General features: G+C 53.2%; 3 protein-coding genes across 3 annotated transcripts; 2 read left to right on the plus strand and 1 right to left on the minus strand.

The window, feature by feature from the left end:
* Window positions 1-80: 80 nt before the first annotated feature.
* On the minus strand, window positions 81-950 carry GCG54_00013072 (U1 small nuclear ribonucleoprotein; the record flags this gene model as incomplete). Its single annotated transcript, XM_045412934.1, has 3 exons — window positions 81-484; window positions 558-871; window positions 925-950. The coding sequence occupies 3 exons, from the start codon at window positions 948-950 to the stop codon at window positions 81-83; spliced, it is 744 nt and encodes a 247-aa protein (XP_045258263.1).
* A 710-nt stretch (window positions 951-1,660) lies between these two features.
* Window positions 1,661-5,926, plus strand: GCG54_00013073 (Protein transport protein sec23; the record flags this gene model as incomplete). Its single annotated transcript, XM_045412935.1, has 12 exons — window positions 1,661-1,753; window positions 1,807-1,937; window positions 1,997-2,868; window positions 2,932-3,929; window positions 3,983-4,050; window positions 4,101-4,232; window positions 4,295-4,301; window positions 4,656-4,799; window positions 5,014-5,129; window positions 5,306-5,426; window positions 5,504-5,828; window positions 5,880-5,926. 12 exons carry the CDS (start codon window positions 1,661-1,663, stop codon window positions 5,924-5,926), a joined length of 3,054 nt encoding a protein of 1,017 aa, XP_045258264.1.
* Window positions 5,927-8,338: 2,412 nt separating this feature from the next.
* Window positions 8,339-13,275, plus strand: GCG54_00013074 (putative UDP-N-acetylglucosamine--peptide N-acetylglucosaminyltransferase SEC; the record flags this gene model as incomplete). The annotated part of the gene is made up of 6 exons (XM_045412936.1): window positions 8,339-9,951; window positions 10,029-10,506; window positions 10,588-11,909; window positions 11,971-12,376; window positions 12,449-12,580; window positions 12,640-13,275. The coding sequence occupies 6 exons, from the start codon at window positions 8,339-8,341 to the stop codon at window positions 13,273-13,275; spliced, it is 4,587 nt and encodes a 1,528-aa protein (XP_045258265.1).
* Between the last annotated feature and the right edge of the window lie 1,664 nt (window positions 13,276-14,939).

A 14,939-nucleotide genomic window follows, 5' to 3' on the forward strand; every position in this document is an offset into this window, starting at 1 on the left:
TGACAAACAAGTCCCTTTCGCCCTAAGCCGAAATAGCCACTCCCACTTGAGAAAACGGAAACATGACCACATGAACTACCTTACTGTCGCTGATACGTGACCTTGATTGTGTGCGAGTCTCCCAGCACCATGCCGGCCGTGTTCTCCTTGGCCGTAATGGCACCCTGTTCCCCGTCGTACTCTACGAAGGCTATGCCACGACGACCAGGCACCAAACGAACCTCCCGGAAGCCCTCAAAACGTCCGAATATGCTGGTGACAGCCTCAATATCGTAGTCATCGGGGAGGTTCTGAACGAAGAGAATCTTGTTGGGCGGAAGGTACTCGTCTGGTACGACTGCCGTAGCAGAAGGGTTGGTGGACTTGAGGCCAGTGCCACGGGCAGCTTTGGCAGGTCGGCCTGTCATATCTGGTACGCTGCCGGCCGGCCCTGATCTCTTCAGTCGCTTCTGCTCCTCGGCGGCCTCGTAGGCCCTCTTTTTGTCTAAAATCGCAGTCATCAATTGGGTGGTCCGAGAGAAATAGACCGAGCGAAAGACAGAGACGAGACAAAATACCTTTTTCAGCCAAGCGACGACGCTTATGCAATTCAAACTCTTCCTCGTTGCCGGTAGTCTTGACTGTCGCGTCGCTCCTCGTTCGTGCCAGGGCAAGCTGCATAGGTTTGTCGAAGAGTTCAAATCCCTGGACATCGTCGATAGCCTTTTGCGCAGACTCTGGGTTATCAAACACCACGAAAGCCTGTCCTTTGGCTCTCAGATTCGATTTGGCTACGATGTCGAGGACGTTGCCGTACTCAGAAAAGATTTGGAGCAGAGCATCTTTCAGCTGGTCGATTTTGGCGCGTTCCTCGAGGTTTCGCACATATACTCTGTAGCACAAGTCAGCCAATGACCCGACGTGTCGAAGTGCAATGACACGCACGTGGTAATGGAAGCACTTGAAGCCATGCTGACAATAAGTAGCGTTGTAGGGATTCAGTGATCAAAATGATTTAACGACGAAGCTGAGGTTGAGAAGGTCCTGAATGGGAGTGAAGACGCGACACGTGACAGAATGTGACGGGAGATTTCGGTGACTCGGTGAGGCTGCTAGGTGTGTTATTGCGCGCACCCACAAACCTACCTACCTGCTGAGGTACTTTTGTTTTGTTCCCTATTCTGTGTAGTTTACTCTATCGCGTTATTCGAACCGTATGCAATGTAGCTGAGGTAGCTGAGGTCCCTAGGGTCCCTACCTTACCTAGGTAAGTACCTTAAGTAGATAAGGTAGGTAAGGTGCCTAGGTAGGTGGTGTGGAAGGTGAAGGTAAGTGGGGCACGTGCGTCGATAAGAACCTTAACTCAGACAGGTACCTCAGCCAGGTGCGAACACAACAAATGTGTCCCACATTGTTAGGCTCAAATCCGTCAAGCCACATTTTCAAGCCTCATTCCATGTCTAGCACCTCGCAGAACGTGGCCTCTCGAAGTCATCAGCTTTCGTGTCCAAACCTGTGAGAACACATCTCGCGTTAGCTACCACTTCGCCGCATCTTTCAGGGGAAAGCTCTGTCTTTGAAGCGAATCCTGTTCTGCAAGCTTGTTTCCAACTTTAACAACCCAACTTTCTTTTACGCAACCAGCAACACTCGACTTTATCGCAACAGCTGCCAAGCAAGGATGGATTACGAGGCTCTCAAGGAGCAATGGAGTGAGGTCGAGGACCGTGACGGCGTTCGTCTTAGCTGGAATGTCTTCCCCAGCTCGCGAATGGTCAGTCCAATCACCAAGTCGTCAAGCTCGCGTTAACTGACCATCATCTGCAGGAAGCATCACGCCTCGTTGTGCCCATCGGAGCCCTCTACACACCTCTCAAGGAGAAGCCCGACACCCCTCTTCTCCAATTCGAGCCTGTTACCTGCAAGCAGCCATGTCGCTCGGTTCTCAATCCCTTCTGGTAGGCTGCCGTCGCCTTCAACTCGGCTTCTTGGCTGACTTTCTCCCGTTATCTTACAGCTCAGTAGATGTTCGCGCACGTCTCTGGATTTGCCCTTTCTGCCTGTCGCGAAATCCCCTGCCACCGCATTACAAGGACATCACCGCGAACGCCATCCCCCCCGAGCTGCACCCCTCTAATACGACGATTGAGTATCGACTGTCCCGCCCTGCTCCCAGCCCTCCCATCTTTCTGATGGTTGTAGACACATGCCAAGAGGAGGACAGTCTTGCTGCTTTGAAGGAATCCTTGGTCATGAGCTTGAGTCTTTTACCTGAAAATGCCCTCGTTGGCTTGATCACCTACGGCACTATGGCCCAGGTTCATGAGATTGGGTACACCGAATGTGCCAAATCTTACGTATTCCGTGGCAGCAAGGACTACAATGCCAAGCAGGTGCAAGAAATGCTTGGTCTTCTGTCTCCGGCTATGCGCCCTGGCATGCCTCAACAACCGGGTCGACCTATGCCGGCAGGTCCCGCATCGCGGTTCTTGCTACCCGTCCAGCAGGCTGAATTCCAATTGACAAAGGCTCTGGAGCAGCTTCAGAAGGACCCCTGGCCTGTCGCGAACGATCGCAGAAATCTGCGATGCACCGGTGTTGCTCTGAGCGTGGCGGTCGGCCTTCTTGAGTCCTCCTTCCAGCATGCTGGCGGTCGCATCATGCTGTTTGCCGGTGGCCCCGCCACGGAAGGGCCTGGTATGGTCGTCGGCCCCGAGCTACGTGAACCCATGCGGTCACACCACGACATCGATCGAGATAACATCAAGTACTACAAAAAGGCATTAAAGTTTTACGACAATTTGGCTAAGAGAACAGCTCACAATGGGCATGTCATCGACATATTTGCCGGCTGCTTGGATCAAGTCGGCCTGCTTGAGATGAAGGGTCGTAAGTCTCGAGTCAGTCGTTGATGTTTATTACAACGCAGTGTGTGCTAATATATCACGTTAGTCTGCCAGCAGACTGGCGGCAGTATGGTCTTGACTGACAGCTTCACAAGCTCAATGTTCAAGCAGTCGTTCATTCGCATGTTCGAAAAGGATGGCGACGATAATTTGCTCATGGGCTTCAACGCGACGCTTGAAGTGTTGACAACCAAGGAATTGAAGGTCACGGGATTGATCGGACATGCCATCTCGCTCAACAAGAAGTCTACTTCAGTGGGCGAGACTGAATGTGGCATCGGCAACACATGCTCATGGAAGATGTGTGGTATTGATCCTGGCTCTAGCTATGGCGTCTACTTCGAAATAGCCGGCCAAGGGGGTCCGGCGCAGCATCAACAAACGCCGCAGAAGGGTATGATGCAGTTTCTCACATACTATCAGCATTCGTCGGGCCAGTTCCATCTTCGAGTGACGACGATTGCGAGGAACCTTAGCGGGCCAGCAGGCGATCCAGCAATCGCTCAGTCGTTCGACCAGGAAGCCGCGGCTGTTCTCATGGCCCGCATCGCCGTATTCAAGGCAGAAGTTGACGACGGGCCTGATGTTCTGCGATGGGTTGACAGGATGCTCATCAGACTCTGCTCCCGTTTTGCAGACTATCGCAAAGATGATCCTTCTTCGTTCCGCTTGGAGAAGAACTTCACTCTATACCCGCAATTTATGTTCCACCTGAGAAGAAGTCAGTTCCTCCAGGTGTTCAACAACTCGCCCGACGAAACGGCATTCTACCGACATGTTCTCAACCATGAGGATGTGAGCAACTCGCTCATTATGATCCAGCCCACGTTGGACTCTTATACATTTGACCAGGCGGAGGCATCGCCGGTTCTCCTCGACAGCTCCTCCATCCAACCCACTCATATTCTCCTGCTCGATACCTTCTTTCACATCCTCATCTTCCACGGTGAGACAATTGCGGAGTGGATGAAGGCGGGCTATCAAGAACAAGAGGGCTATGAGAATTTTGCTGCGTTGCTTGAACAGCCCAAGGAAGACGCAAGGGTATGTTTCATTGCTGGAAGTCTCTCTGTTGTCGCTAGGCTGACGAGGTACAGGACCTCATCACCGACAGATTCCCGTTGCCAAGATTTATCGTCTGCAACCAAGGCGGTTCGCAAGCAAGGTTGGTCACTGCTGCAGGGGTCCCCGCGAATAGCAACTGACGGGCCATAGATTCCTGCTCTCAAAACTGAACCCCTCGACAACCCACACGACTGGTGCCTATGGCGGCGTTGGGGCGCAGAACGCGCAAACAATTTTCACCGATGACGTATCTCTCCAAACCTTCATGGATCACTTGATGAAGTAAGTCGTAGTTGTGGATGGCTTGGTCTTCGAACTGGCAATTAACGTTCATGTTCTCGCAGGTTGGCTGTGAGCGGCACAAACTGAGGGCACCGCGCGTGCAATAGACGCAGGTGAGCGCGCCGTCAGTATTGTCGATGTTGGCGGGAAATGGTGGAGGCGCATCGTGGACAACGATACCAGTTTGACAGCAGGCCTGGCTTGGCGTGTTTTGGCCAGAGCGGTGTTCATGGGCGGGATACACTACCCATCATGACTTATGCAAGATGCCTATGCCAGCGATGGCTGTGAACAAGTTTTTGCGGGATGATCTTCTAGTAGACGCAATACCACAAGCCTAGGAGAACCTATATTTTAAGTGACTCCTGTCTGATTGCAGAGTGATAAGGCAAAACAGAAGGCAAACTGAACTAGAAACTGCAGTGCTATGAGAGCTGCCCAGGATACCGACGCCGGCGAATACTGAAGAGAATTGCCCCGCCCCCGCCAGCTTTGAAGACGGCACACCTGATGACCGCACTTGTGGCTGGTGGCTGGTGGCTGGTGGCTGAAGCGTTTAAGCGACTGGTGAAGTGAGCCTAATCCGCGCAGAAAGAAGAAGGTCAAGGGGGGGGAAAAAAGGGAAGGATCGGCATGAGAGGACCTAATTGGTAGAGGATCACGTGAAGGTAGCCGAATGCTCCCTTGCAATTGGCCAAGGCTCAAAGAGGTCTCGCCAAATTTTCTCGTTACTAGGATGCCAGCCACAGTTGATATGGCTGTGCTCTGGACTGCCATCTAGGGCTGCGGAGACGGCGCACACATCTGCAAAATTTCCTTGACCCTCTCAAAGCGTCTCAATCTTCCTTCGATCACCAACTTTCCCACCAGACCCAGATCCGAGAGCAGTCAAGATGCGTAAGCCTACCCCAAGATTCAGCATGTTTGTGGACGTGGAAATACTAATTATGTCGTCGCCGTGCAGCTCCCAAGTTCGATCCCAATGAGGTCAAGGTCATGTTCGTCGCGCCGCCGTTGCTGGCTCGATCCGAATCGAAGGGAATCTGTCGCTAACGTCGTGTGTGCGAATGCAGTCACCTCCGTGCCACCGGAGGTGAGGTTGGCGCCTCCTCCGCCCTGGCCCCCAAGATTGGTCCCCTCGGTCTGTCTCCCAAGAAGGTCGGTGAAGACATTGCGAAGGCCACTGGCGACTGGGTATGAACGAATCCCCATCCTCCTCCCCTCGTGGGACAGGGTCGTGGAAAGAGCAGCGCTCACAGCTTCAATTACAGAAGGGTCTCCGCGTCACGGTGAAGCTCACCATCCAAAACCGTCAAGCCGCCGTCTCCGTCGTCCCTACCGCCTCCTCCCTCATCATCCGCGCCCTCAAGGAGCCCCCCCGCGACCGCAAGAAGGAGAAGAACATCAAGCACAGCAAGTCCGTCGCCCTCGACGAGATCATCGAGATTGCGCGAACCATGCGCTACAAATCCTTCTCAAAGGACCTGGCGGGCACTGTCAAGGAGATCCTGGGTACGGCATACAGCGTCGGATGCCAGGTCGACGGCAAGCCCCCTCAGGCCATCATCGATGCTATCCAGTCTGGCGAGATCGACAGTAAGTGCACCCTATGAACCGCGCCTCCGCCGCCCGCTCGGTGCAGCGCAGCCTGGCCGCTCAACACGCTGACGAGTCTGGCAGTCCCTGAGGAGTAAACGAGGTCAACAGCTTGACGGTTACTCGCATGACTTCTGGAGTTTAGGAATGGTTCTGCATTAAGGGGACTACCCAAAAGGGACACTCTCTGGCAATCAAAGAAATTTGCCAAAAAATGATCAAATGACCAACCGATGCTTGCCGCAGACGATTTTCACCCGAGACGATGTGTTGTTGAGTCTTCCAATATCTGTCGCAGCAGGCCTGCAGCTTGGCCAACTTGCGCCTACCCGCCAACCACCACCCTTGACTACACTCTGAGATTTTCCACGCTCTCCCATGGTCTATTTCAATTTTGGTTTCAAGGAAGATGACACGCTTTTCCGGAAGCAGATCCCAATACTCACCGCGACATCCCACTACACCATGGAGGTCGAGGTCCACCAACGTGGCTCACATGCCTGGATTATCGTTGTGCAAGTGACTTCAAAGTGACATTGAGTACTAATGGTGACCATCAGCCATTGCACCCAAGATTGATAGGCTTGACTATCACGCCCTGCCGACATTGCTTCTGTGCAGAGGTCCTTAAGCGCATGTCCGATCGCCTGGTACTCCTAATTACTCTTCCATTTTCTGGGCGTCCGACAGCTCAGCCCTGCGCCCGGGACTGGCCAGGGCTATGTATATTAGGTGTAACGTAAGCAGTACGTCACGGGACGGTCGCATGAGCGGCGCAATGCGCTCGGTCTCGCCTGTGTTTGTACCGTCCGTCAGACGTCTAGAATGGCTGTAGACCATGGAAGCAACGCGACACACAGACTGTCCGGACGGCTAGGACCAGGACAGGTTGTCAGGCTGCGAGACAAGGCAACGCAGGCGGCGGGAAGGAATGGTGTTTGGTGTTTGGCACTAATGCATGGGTCCAGGTTCGTCACCCCAACGGTCGGCGTTTAAAAAGAAAATGTGCTGCGCATTGCCCCTATTCTTCGACTTCGCACGCACGTTGGCATGTCTTGAGCTGCGCGCAGAGCATGCTGAGTTATGTGTCCAGAGGAATTTCTTTGTCGAACTAATGTACGCGATCTCGTGCTCGTGGGAGCCATTTTGTCTGCTCAGGCCATGCTGTTCGGTTGCTGAAAGTAAAGGAGCAAGCATCTGAGTCTCATCGAGCCCACGCAGGCGCTTACCAGGGAGCCTTCACTAAAGCCGCGCACCAGTGGCTACCCCGAAGGCTGCGGCACGGCACACTTTTTGCGGTCCCCTGAACTCTGAGATGCTCGAACATTCCTCGTGGCCACCCAGTTGGAAAACCGCTTTGCGTTCAAAAACAAGAAAGCGACCTTGAACAAATGTACGTCACATGGATGTGTTCGTCTCCCTGAAGACCTGTGGCATGCTATATATCTAAGGTACTACGTCTTCATAGCTTTCACTGCGAAATCCCCAGCACCCCTCCCTCTCATCCACAGTGAGATTATGGTGCAATTAGTGGCAGGATATGCTGCAAGTAGTAGGTAGATAAGCCCGTAGGTGACAGGGTATCTCGGTCCTTGACTGGGTTGGCTGCTTGGCCAAGGCCTTGGGCAAATCGAGTACCATCAGAAACGAACAACACCTCGATGGCGTGGATGGATGGTCTGGAGGAGTGACTACTCAAATAAATCCCACCTGCTTTGGCCTGGGCTCAGCTGCTTCCTCCAGTGCGACTTTCTTGGTTGCGTCGGGCCTCCATAACACCTAAGAGAGAGGCAGAGCAAGCAGTAGCACAACCCGACAACAACAACAATAGACGCAAAACCACACACACCAACACCACCACCACGCCGGAACTTGACGCTAGTGCCCTTGCGCCTCTGTCCCCTGCCTAACTACTTCACGTTCACTTTTTTATTCCACCTCACTTTGCTTTTACACCCAACCATCCGCTTGTCATTTTGACATTCCGCCACCATCTGCCGCCGCCGCCGCCGCTACCGCAACCGCTGGCGCCGCCGTCGCTGCCCGTCCCTCGTTTCTGCGGATCCGACCTCCAAATCCACCCTCCATCCGCGCCCAGTTCAACCATCTAGAACATCGACCGCATCGATCTGGTATTTCTGGTGCCATCACGATATCCCACAAACAGCGAAGCTTGTTCAAGTCGTTACCGCAGCCAATTTCGCTGCGCTTCGAATCCGACTCGACGGCCTCTCCTTCGGCCCAGGTCAGAGTCGCTGACGGCACTGGTGTCTGGTTGGCATCTTCATTCAGCCAAGGCAGCCCAGATGCCATGCCCGTCAACGGGCCCGTCAGCCATGCTTTAACCAGCGGGCAATGACAATAGGTTCCCGAATCGCGGCTCCCAGCTTCCTCTTCGCCTTGCCTCAACCTCTTATTATCCTACTACTAGCATCGCATAGCCCCTGTGCCTGTTCCTGGGCCGCATTCTCCCCTGATCTATCGTCTCTCTCATGTTGCCTCTAGTCCAGATGCACCACATGGTGCAGCCACCACCAAATTTCGACCCTCTTCCGACGTTCCAGCAGCAACAGGATCACCTGCACGTACAACAGAATCAACTACCTTTTCCTCATCAGCAAGCGTATACCTTTGATAACCCTCTGAGTGGCCCGCCTGCCCAATCTCCAAACGTCCCGTTTCCCGATGGCAAGATCCCGAGATCTTTCCCCATTCGCACCTCACATCAACAGCAGCTTCATCGGCAACGTGGGGTTGCAAATGTGGCCGAAGTGTCACATTTCCCCGATCGATCAGAACATCATCTGCGACGCAAGACACCGAACGGCACAATCGATGCAGGTTACGATGGCTCTGCTGTACATCTAGCCTCGGGGCCTCCGCCCCTGAAGCAGATGATACTCCCAGCCGCGCCTACTGCCTACGCCGCAAATCACCTTCGCCCAGTCACCGTTACGGATCCAAACCTCCGCTCCAGACTGATTCCGGGCACACAACCTCGCGTTTCCGTGCCCGTGATCCATGACGCAGCTGCCGAGAGCGTGAACGCATACCAATCATGGGCCCTCGGGTTGGACATGTCGGCTCAGCCTTTGCCAGGCGTCTGTTCTGCGAGTTCTCATACCCCAGGCACGTTGCAGTATAGGTTTAATTCCCCCGACACGTCCCAAATTCTTGGGTCTGCTGCGCTATCGCGTCCTCGGTCGACCGCGTACAATGCCAACCCTTTCTTTCCTGCAGCCCTCCCTACGGACCATGCCACTCCAAGTTTTGTCCCGGGGCTTCTCCAGTCGGCGAACCCTTGGTTTCCTCCGCCTCAGCAACCCAGCTACGTTGGCCCGCCTTCCTTCCACACGCCATCTCCATCCACGTATGACTACCGGTTATGTCAGCTCTCGAACCCATTTCTGCGTCCGTCCGCCCACTTCACCTCGCCGCATGCTTATGTGCGCAACGCGTACGGCCAAGGCTTTCTTCAGCCCGCACAGTTCAACCTGGAAGCTTTGGCATTAGAATCCAACGTTGGCGACGGCATTGGTCTGGCAAGTGAGGCCGAAGCATCCCCCTGTGGCTTCAGGGAAAAGGCGCTCGCTCAAGCTCATCGGAGCTATGTCGATTTGCTCACATATCTTCACCATGGTCGCAAGACGCAGCAACTGCGTCCCGGATCAGCACTGAGCACAATGTCGAGGATGGTTGTGTACCCCAAACCCCCGAAGCAACCAGCAGCTACATCAGCCCCGATCTCTTTTTACCAGAGAGACATGCTCGCATCGCACAAACCACAAATAAAAGCGAACTCGAGTGGTTTGTTCTTCGGGCCATCTGGGAGCGAGACACAACTCGCTTCACGTCCTAATATTTGGGATGGCAACCAGCCGGATTTGAGAGAGAACATCTTTCCCGTCACAAATCCATCTGGTCAGCTTTTCCCCGGCCAATTCGGGCGAAACTCGCCACTTGCGAACGCGAAAAGTTCGTTAGAAATACTCACTCACTTGTGCGAGCAAAGCGGATGGAAATGGATTGACGGCGTCTTGCTCGGAGGATGTCTTCACTATGGCCTGGAACACTTTGAAGAGGCCATGGAATGGTTTAATCGGATCATTTCCCTGGACGCCGAGTAAGTCAACTCCCTGCAAAATCATTACGGCCGACTACAAATGCGTGAACGGCGTTTTGCTGACTTCTTTATCGTAGCCACGTGGAAGCGATCTCAAACTTGGCGGCCACACTCTATTGTCTGAATCGACAGGAGGAGGCTGAGGAATACTGGCTGAAAGCTATCAAAGCCAGACCGGAGTATTTGGAGGCAGTTGAACATTTGGTCGGCCTTCTCTACAAGAAGAAGAGCCTTGACGCCGTCGAAGTCATCAATTTCGTTCAGAAGGCTCTGCAGCTTCCAACAAGCCAGTCCGAGTCTGTCGGGTCCGCTGGCGCTAAGTCACTTGCAGCTGTCTTAGATGAGAATCTCCCGCAGCCCGGCTTTGGCTCAAGCGGATACGCGATTCCAGGGAGTGAGAACGGTCGTATTCTCGCCCTTGTCCACGCCAAGGGGACAATGTTGTACAGCATGAAGGACATTCCGGGGGCATCCAAAGCCTTCGAAGAAGCAGTCCTTATCGGCACGGGAAGGCGCACATGCTCAATTCAGACACTTGTGCGAAAAATCCAGCAGGTACTTTCTCCTGGTAGTGGGCTACGGAATGGGTGTGGAACGGCGACCCCTGTACGACCGTTGCTGCTACCTCCTGAAAAGGCGAGATGTACTGCAAAATTGGTATTCTCTGGAAACGGCGAACTTCCCGGGCTTCGATTTGTGCCAGAAGGTGGTCCAAAAAGGGCAGCCATCCAAACCACAAGCAACTCGCTCCTCTCCCTCGCCAAGATCTTTCAGGATGCCATGTCATCCGGCACTTCGTCTAATGGACTAATGCGGAAACCTACTGGTGTCGGTGACATTCTAGCGCTCTACTATCTATCCTTGTCTCTCCAAGAGAGCCCCTCGACGGCCAACAACGTCGGAATCCTTCTTGCGAGCGTTCAGCAGCCTGCCGCAGCCATGTCACCTGGAACTCTATCGACGCAACCCAACATTCCCGGCATCCCCCCTGGCAGTGGACTAGCCCTCGCTCTCGCTTACTACAACTACGGCCTGCTACTGGATCCGAAGCATGTCCATCTGCATACGAATCTCGGAAGCCTTCTGAAGGACATTGGCCAGCTTGATCTGGCTATTCAGATGTACGAGCAAGCTGTTCAGTGTGATGGCAACTTCGATATCGCCTTGACGAACCTCGCGAACGCCGTGAAGGACCGCGGACGCGTCAACGACGCTATTACATACTACAAACGAGCTGTTAATTCCAATCCCGAGTTTGCTGAAGCTGTGTGCGGGCTCTCCACCGCCCTCAATTCAGTTTGTGACTGGAGAGGTCGAGGGGGCGCGCTCGTACAAGGAGGCGAATTCGACCGTTGGCACGTCGACGATGACGGCATGTTGGTAGACGCACGCCTACAAGGTCGATTTACTGGTCTTACCAAGAAGGTTATCGACATTGTGGCCCGTCAACTCGAGGACGCATCGACGTGGGGTTCAGGGGTGCTATGCGAAAGCGATATACTTCCTCTCGCTGTACAGCTTCAATCGATCGACCCCGACTTGAAGGATACCTCACCTGATTTGGCGGGAAAACTTCGAACATGGACAAAAAGCCCATGGGAAGGATCTCGGGTGTTGAGGCTAGTGGAGCGGGCCACGCGGGCTTCCATGCGACAATGGTACTGTGACAAATACGTTCGAGGCGTAGTCAACGGTTCCAAGTATGAGCGACCGCGCTTGCCAGCCAACTTGACCGTGCCCTCGGCTCCTACTGTCCTACCTTTCCATACCTTCACGTGCCCCTTGACAGCGAAAGACATTCGCATGATATCCCAGCGCAATGCCTTCAGGATCTCATGCTCAACACTACGATCACCATGGCTGCCAAACACCGTGTACCCGCCACCTCGACCTCCTTCGCCACATCTTAATGTTGGTTACGTGTCGTCGGACTTCAACAACCATCCTCTGGCGCACTTGTAAGTTTCTCAACATCAGTGGGGTATGAAACGCAACGGTTGACTGATGTATCATGTTTAGGATGCAGTCTGTCTTCGGCTTCCATGACAGGAACCGGGTAAAGGCGTTTTGCTATGCTACCACGGCAAGTGACAAATCAGTGCATCGTTCACAGATCGAACGAGAAGCGCCAGTCTTCAGGGACGCCAGCAACTGGTCTTCAGACAGGCTCGTGGAGCAAATAGTCCGAGATGAGATTCACATCCTTGTGAATCTCAATGGATACACGAGGGGCGCTCGGAATGAGATATTTGCTGCAAGACCAGCCCCAATTCAGATGTCTTTCATGGGCTTCGCTGGGACACTGGGCGCTGAGTGGTGCGATTATCTCCTCGCAGACACCACTGCAATTCCCCCAGACACGTTACGCCCCTGGCGTGGAAACTTGACCATCCACGACGTGTTCAGAGACAACACAGAAGAAGAAGTGGGTGACTGGGTTTACTCAGAGAATATTATCTTCTGCAGAGATACTTTCTTTTGCTGCGACCATGCGCAGTCGAGTGATCCAGACGAGCACAAGGTCTCATGGGAGGATGAACAACGTCGGAGATGGAAGATGCGCAAAGAGTTGTTCCCAAATTTGCCCGACGATGCAATCATTTTAGGGAATTTCAACCAGCTGTACAAGGTAAGCTTAAATGGAAACTCAGCAGACCGATGAGAGACATGGCTGACAGCTTCTTCAAGATTGATCCTACTACCTTTCGGACGTGGCTGCGGATCCTTTCCCAGGTGCCCAAAGCGATTCTTTGGTTGCTTCGGTTTCCTGAACTAGGCGAAACCAACCTACGGAGAACAGCAAAAGCTTGGGCCGGCGATGAGGTCGCCAGCCGCATCATCTTTACAGACGTGGCGCCCAAGAATCAACATATTTCGCGGGCCCGTGTTTGTGATTTGTTTCTCGACACGCCGGAATGTAATGCTCACACGACGGCAGCGGACGTTTTATGGTCCAGCTCTCCACTCCTGACCCTCCCTCGGTATCCCTATAAGATGTGTTCTCGGATGGCTGCCTCTATTCTGAAGGGTGCTTTGCCGAGAAGCCCTTCGGGACTGGAGGCAGCGAACGACCTCATTGCCAGCAGTGAGGAAGAATACGAGGCGTTCGCAATCAAACTAGCCAACGGCCTCTCGTATCAGGTTGTCCCTGGAGGTTATGGCGAGGGAAGTGGTCGACTAGCAACATTACGCAAGCTGCTGTGGGACAGCAAGTGGACTTGCGCCCTTTTCAACACCAGGCGATGGGTAGCCGACCTGGAGCGCGCTTATGATGAAGCGTGGCGACGCTGGGTTGCTGGTGAAGCCGGTGATATTTACCTGTAGAAGGCGGCATCGTTGGGGAAATGCGGTAAACTGCTCGGGCACACCGGTCGCTGCTATTACGAAGGGCTCGTGAACAGCACCTGATGGCCAGGGCTTGCCAACCGGTAGATCCAGCTCGTTGTTTCTCTGTTTCCTTTTGCGCCCATGGTTTTGTCATTTGCTTGGCCAGAAAAGCGGGCTTGCTTATGTCTGGCTCAAATTAGACTTCGGAACCAATATGTATGTCATGCATGCGGTTGTGAGTAATGTTCACACCTCGCTTAGAGTTTTGATCACTGCTCATCCAAACGACAGCCGCGACGGAGTTGGGTTATTATCATAGGCATAGGCAACTGTCCAGAGCACCAGAGCTTTGGACAGGTTCTGTTAGGTTTTTGTTCTTCTTCTCCTTTTTTTTTTTTTTTTTTTTTTTTTTTTTTTTTTTTTTTTTTTTTTTTTGGGTTATTTGACTGGGCCGATGGGTAGCTCCCCATTAGGACCAACGGTCCAAGGCGTTATCAGGAGGCGCGCCGCGTGCGAGCCATTGTGTATATAGTAATACCCGGGGCCTCTTTCCTCGCTGTTGTGAGATGTGAGGTTCTTGCGATCCATGTCCGTTGAATGGCTTCGTTGCTCTTTTCTCGAGGTCAACCGTCTATGATGCTTTGTTGATCAAATGCTTGGCTTAAGCTATGCCTAGGTTTACCAAGACATTCAGCGTCGGGGGCTGTGGGTTACTAACGAACAAGCGCCGAGTTGCTTCTGATAATTTCACGTTGCGTCTCAGCCGGTTAACCACTCTTTGTCGTCGCATGTCAGGTTATGGGTTATGCCACGCCAATCGAAGCATCCATCGTATGTCAGCCAATGGCAAGTTTTGGCAAGCTTTTATGCATACCACTTTCATCAGTCACACACGTTCCCCCACAACGGCCGCTGCGAATATATTTGAACGCCACACACACGTACTCATTAGTCGACCCACGCTGTCGAGTGCGATACAGGCCGGCTTGGCGGAATGGAAGACGAGGTTAGTCTAGTGCAATACGGGGGCAGCCACGTTGAGTGCGTGAGTTGTAACTCTACCCCAAGGCTGCGGCGCGCCGCTATTGAATCACAGCTGTATAGTACGGTTCAGGAGCAGCCACAAACGTGGGACGGTTAAGGATTCCTTCTTCTAAACGGACGCGGCATCTTAGTGTACGGGAAAGGGATCATTGGAACACTTGGATATCATCTTCAATGGGGAAACATTGAACTAAACATCACAATGTGTCTTTCTAGGGAGTCTGAATGAAGAACTTGACCTTAGAACAAGAGCATTTCCGACGGTATCGAAACGCTGTAAGTGTATCGCGGATTACGACGATGTCATGGAATTTTTTGCGTATACCTCGGTAGGGCACATGGCTAACAGGTTAGGGAAGGTGGACATCTACCTGTGGCACTGATTTGAACATTCGCATGGGCCACGGCATGGATTCATGATTTTTCACATTGAGGCGAGGGAGGGCGTCAAGGACGATTTCATGCGTGTGGGTTGGTCCCGTTGTCGCTCGGCAAGCCATTGTTTCAGGAGCTGGCGATGCCACGATATGGCGAATCAGACGGGCTTATTCCCTAGCTTCTAAAGAACATCTGGCAGCGTCCGTTGGCCCGAATCTGTGGCTGATTCGGTGCTTAGT

The sequence above is a fragment of the Colletotrichum gloeosporioides genome, assembly GCF_011800055.1.
Source record: "Colletotrichum gloeosporioides strain Lc1 chromosome Unknown consensus_87, whole genome shotgun sequence".
NCBI classification, from domain to species: Eukaryota; Fungi; Ascomycota; class Sordariomycetes; order Glomerellales; family Glomerellaceae; genus Colletotrichum; species Colletotrichum gloeosporioides.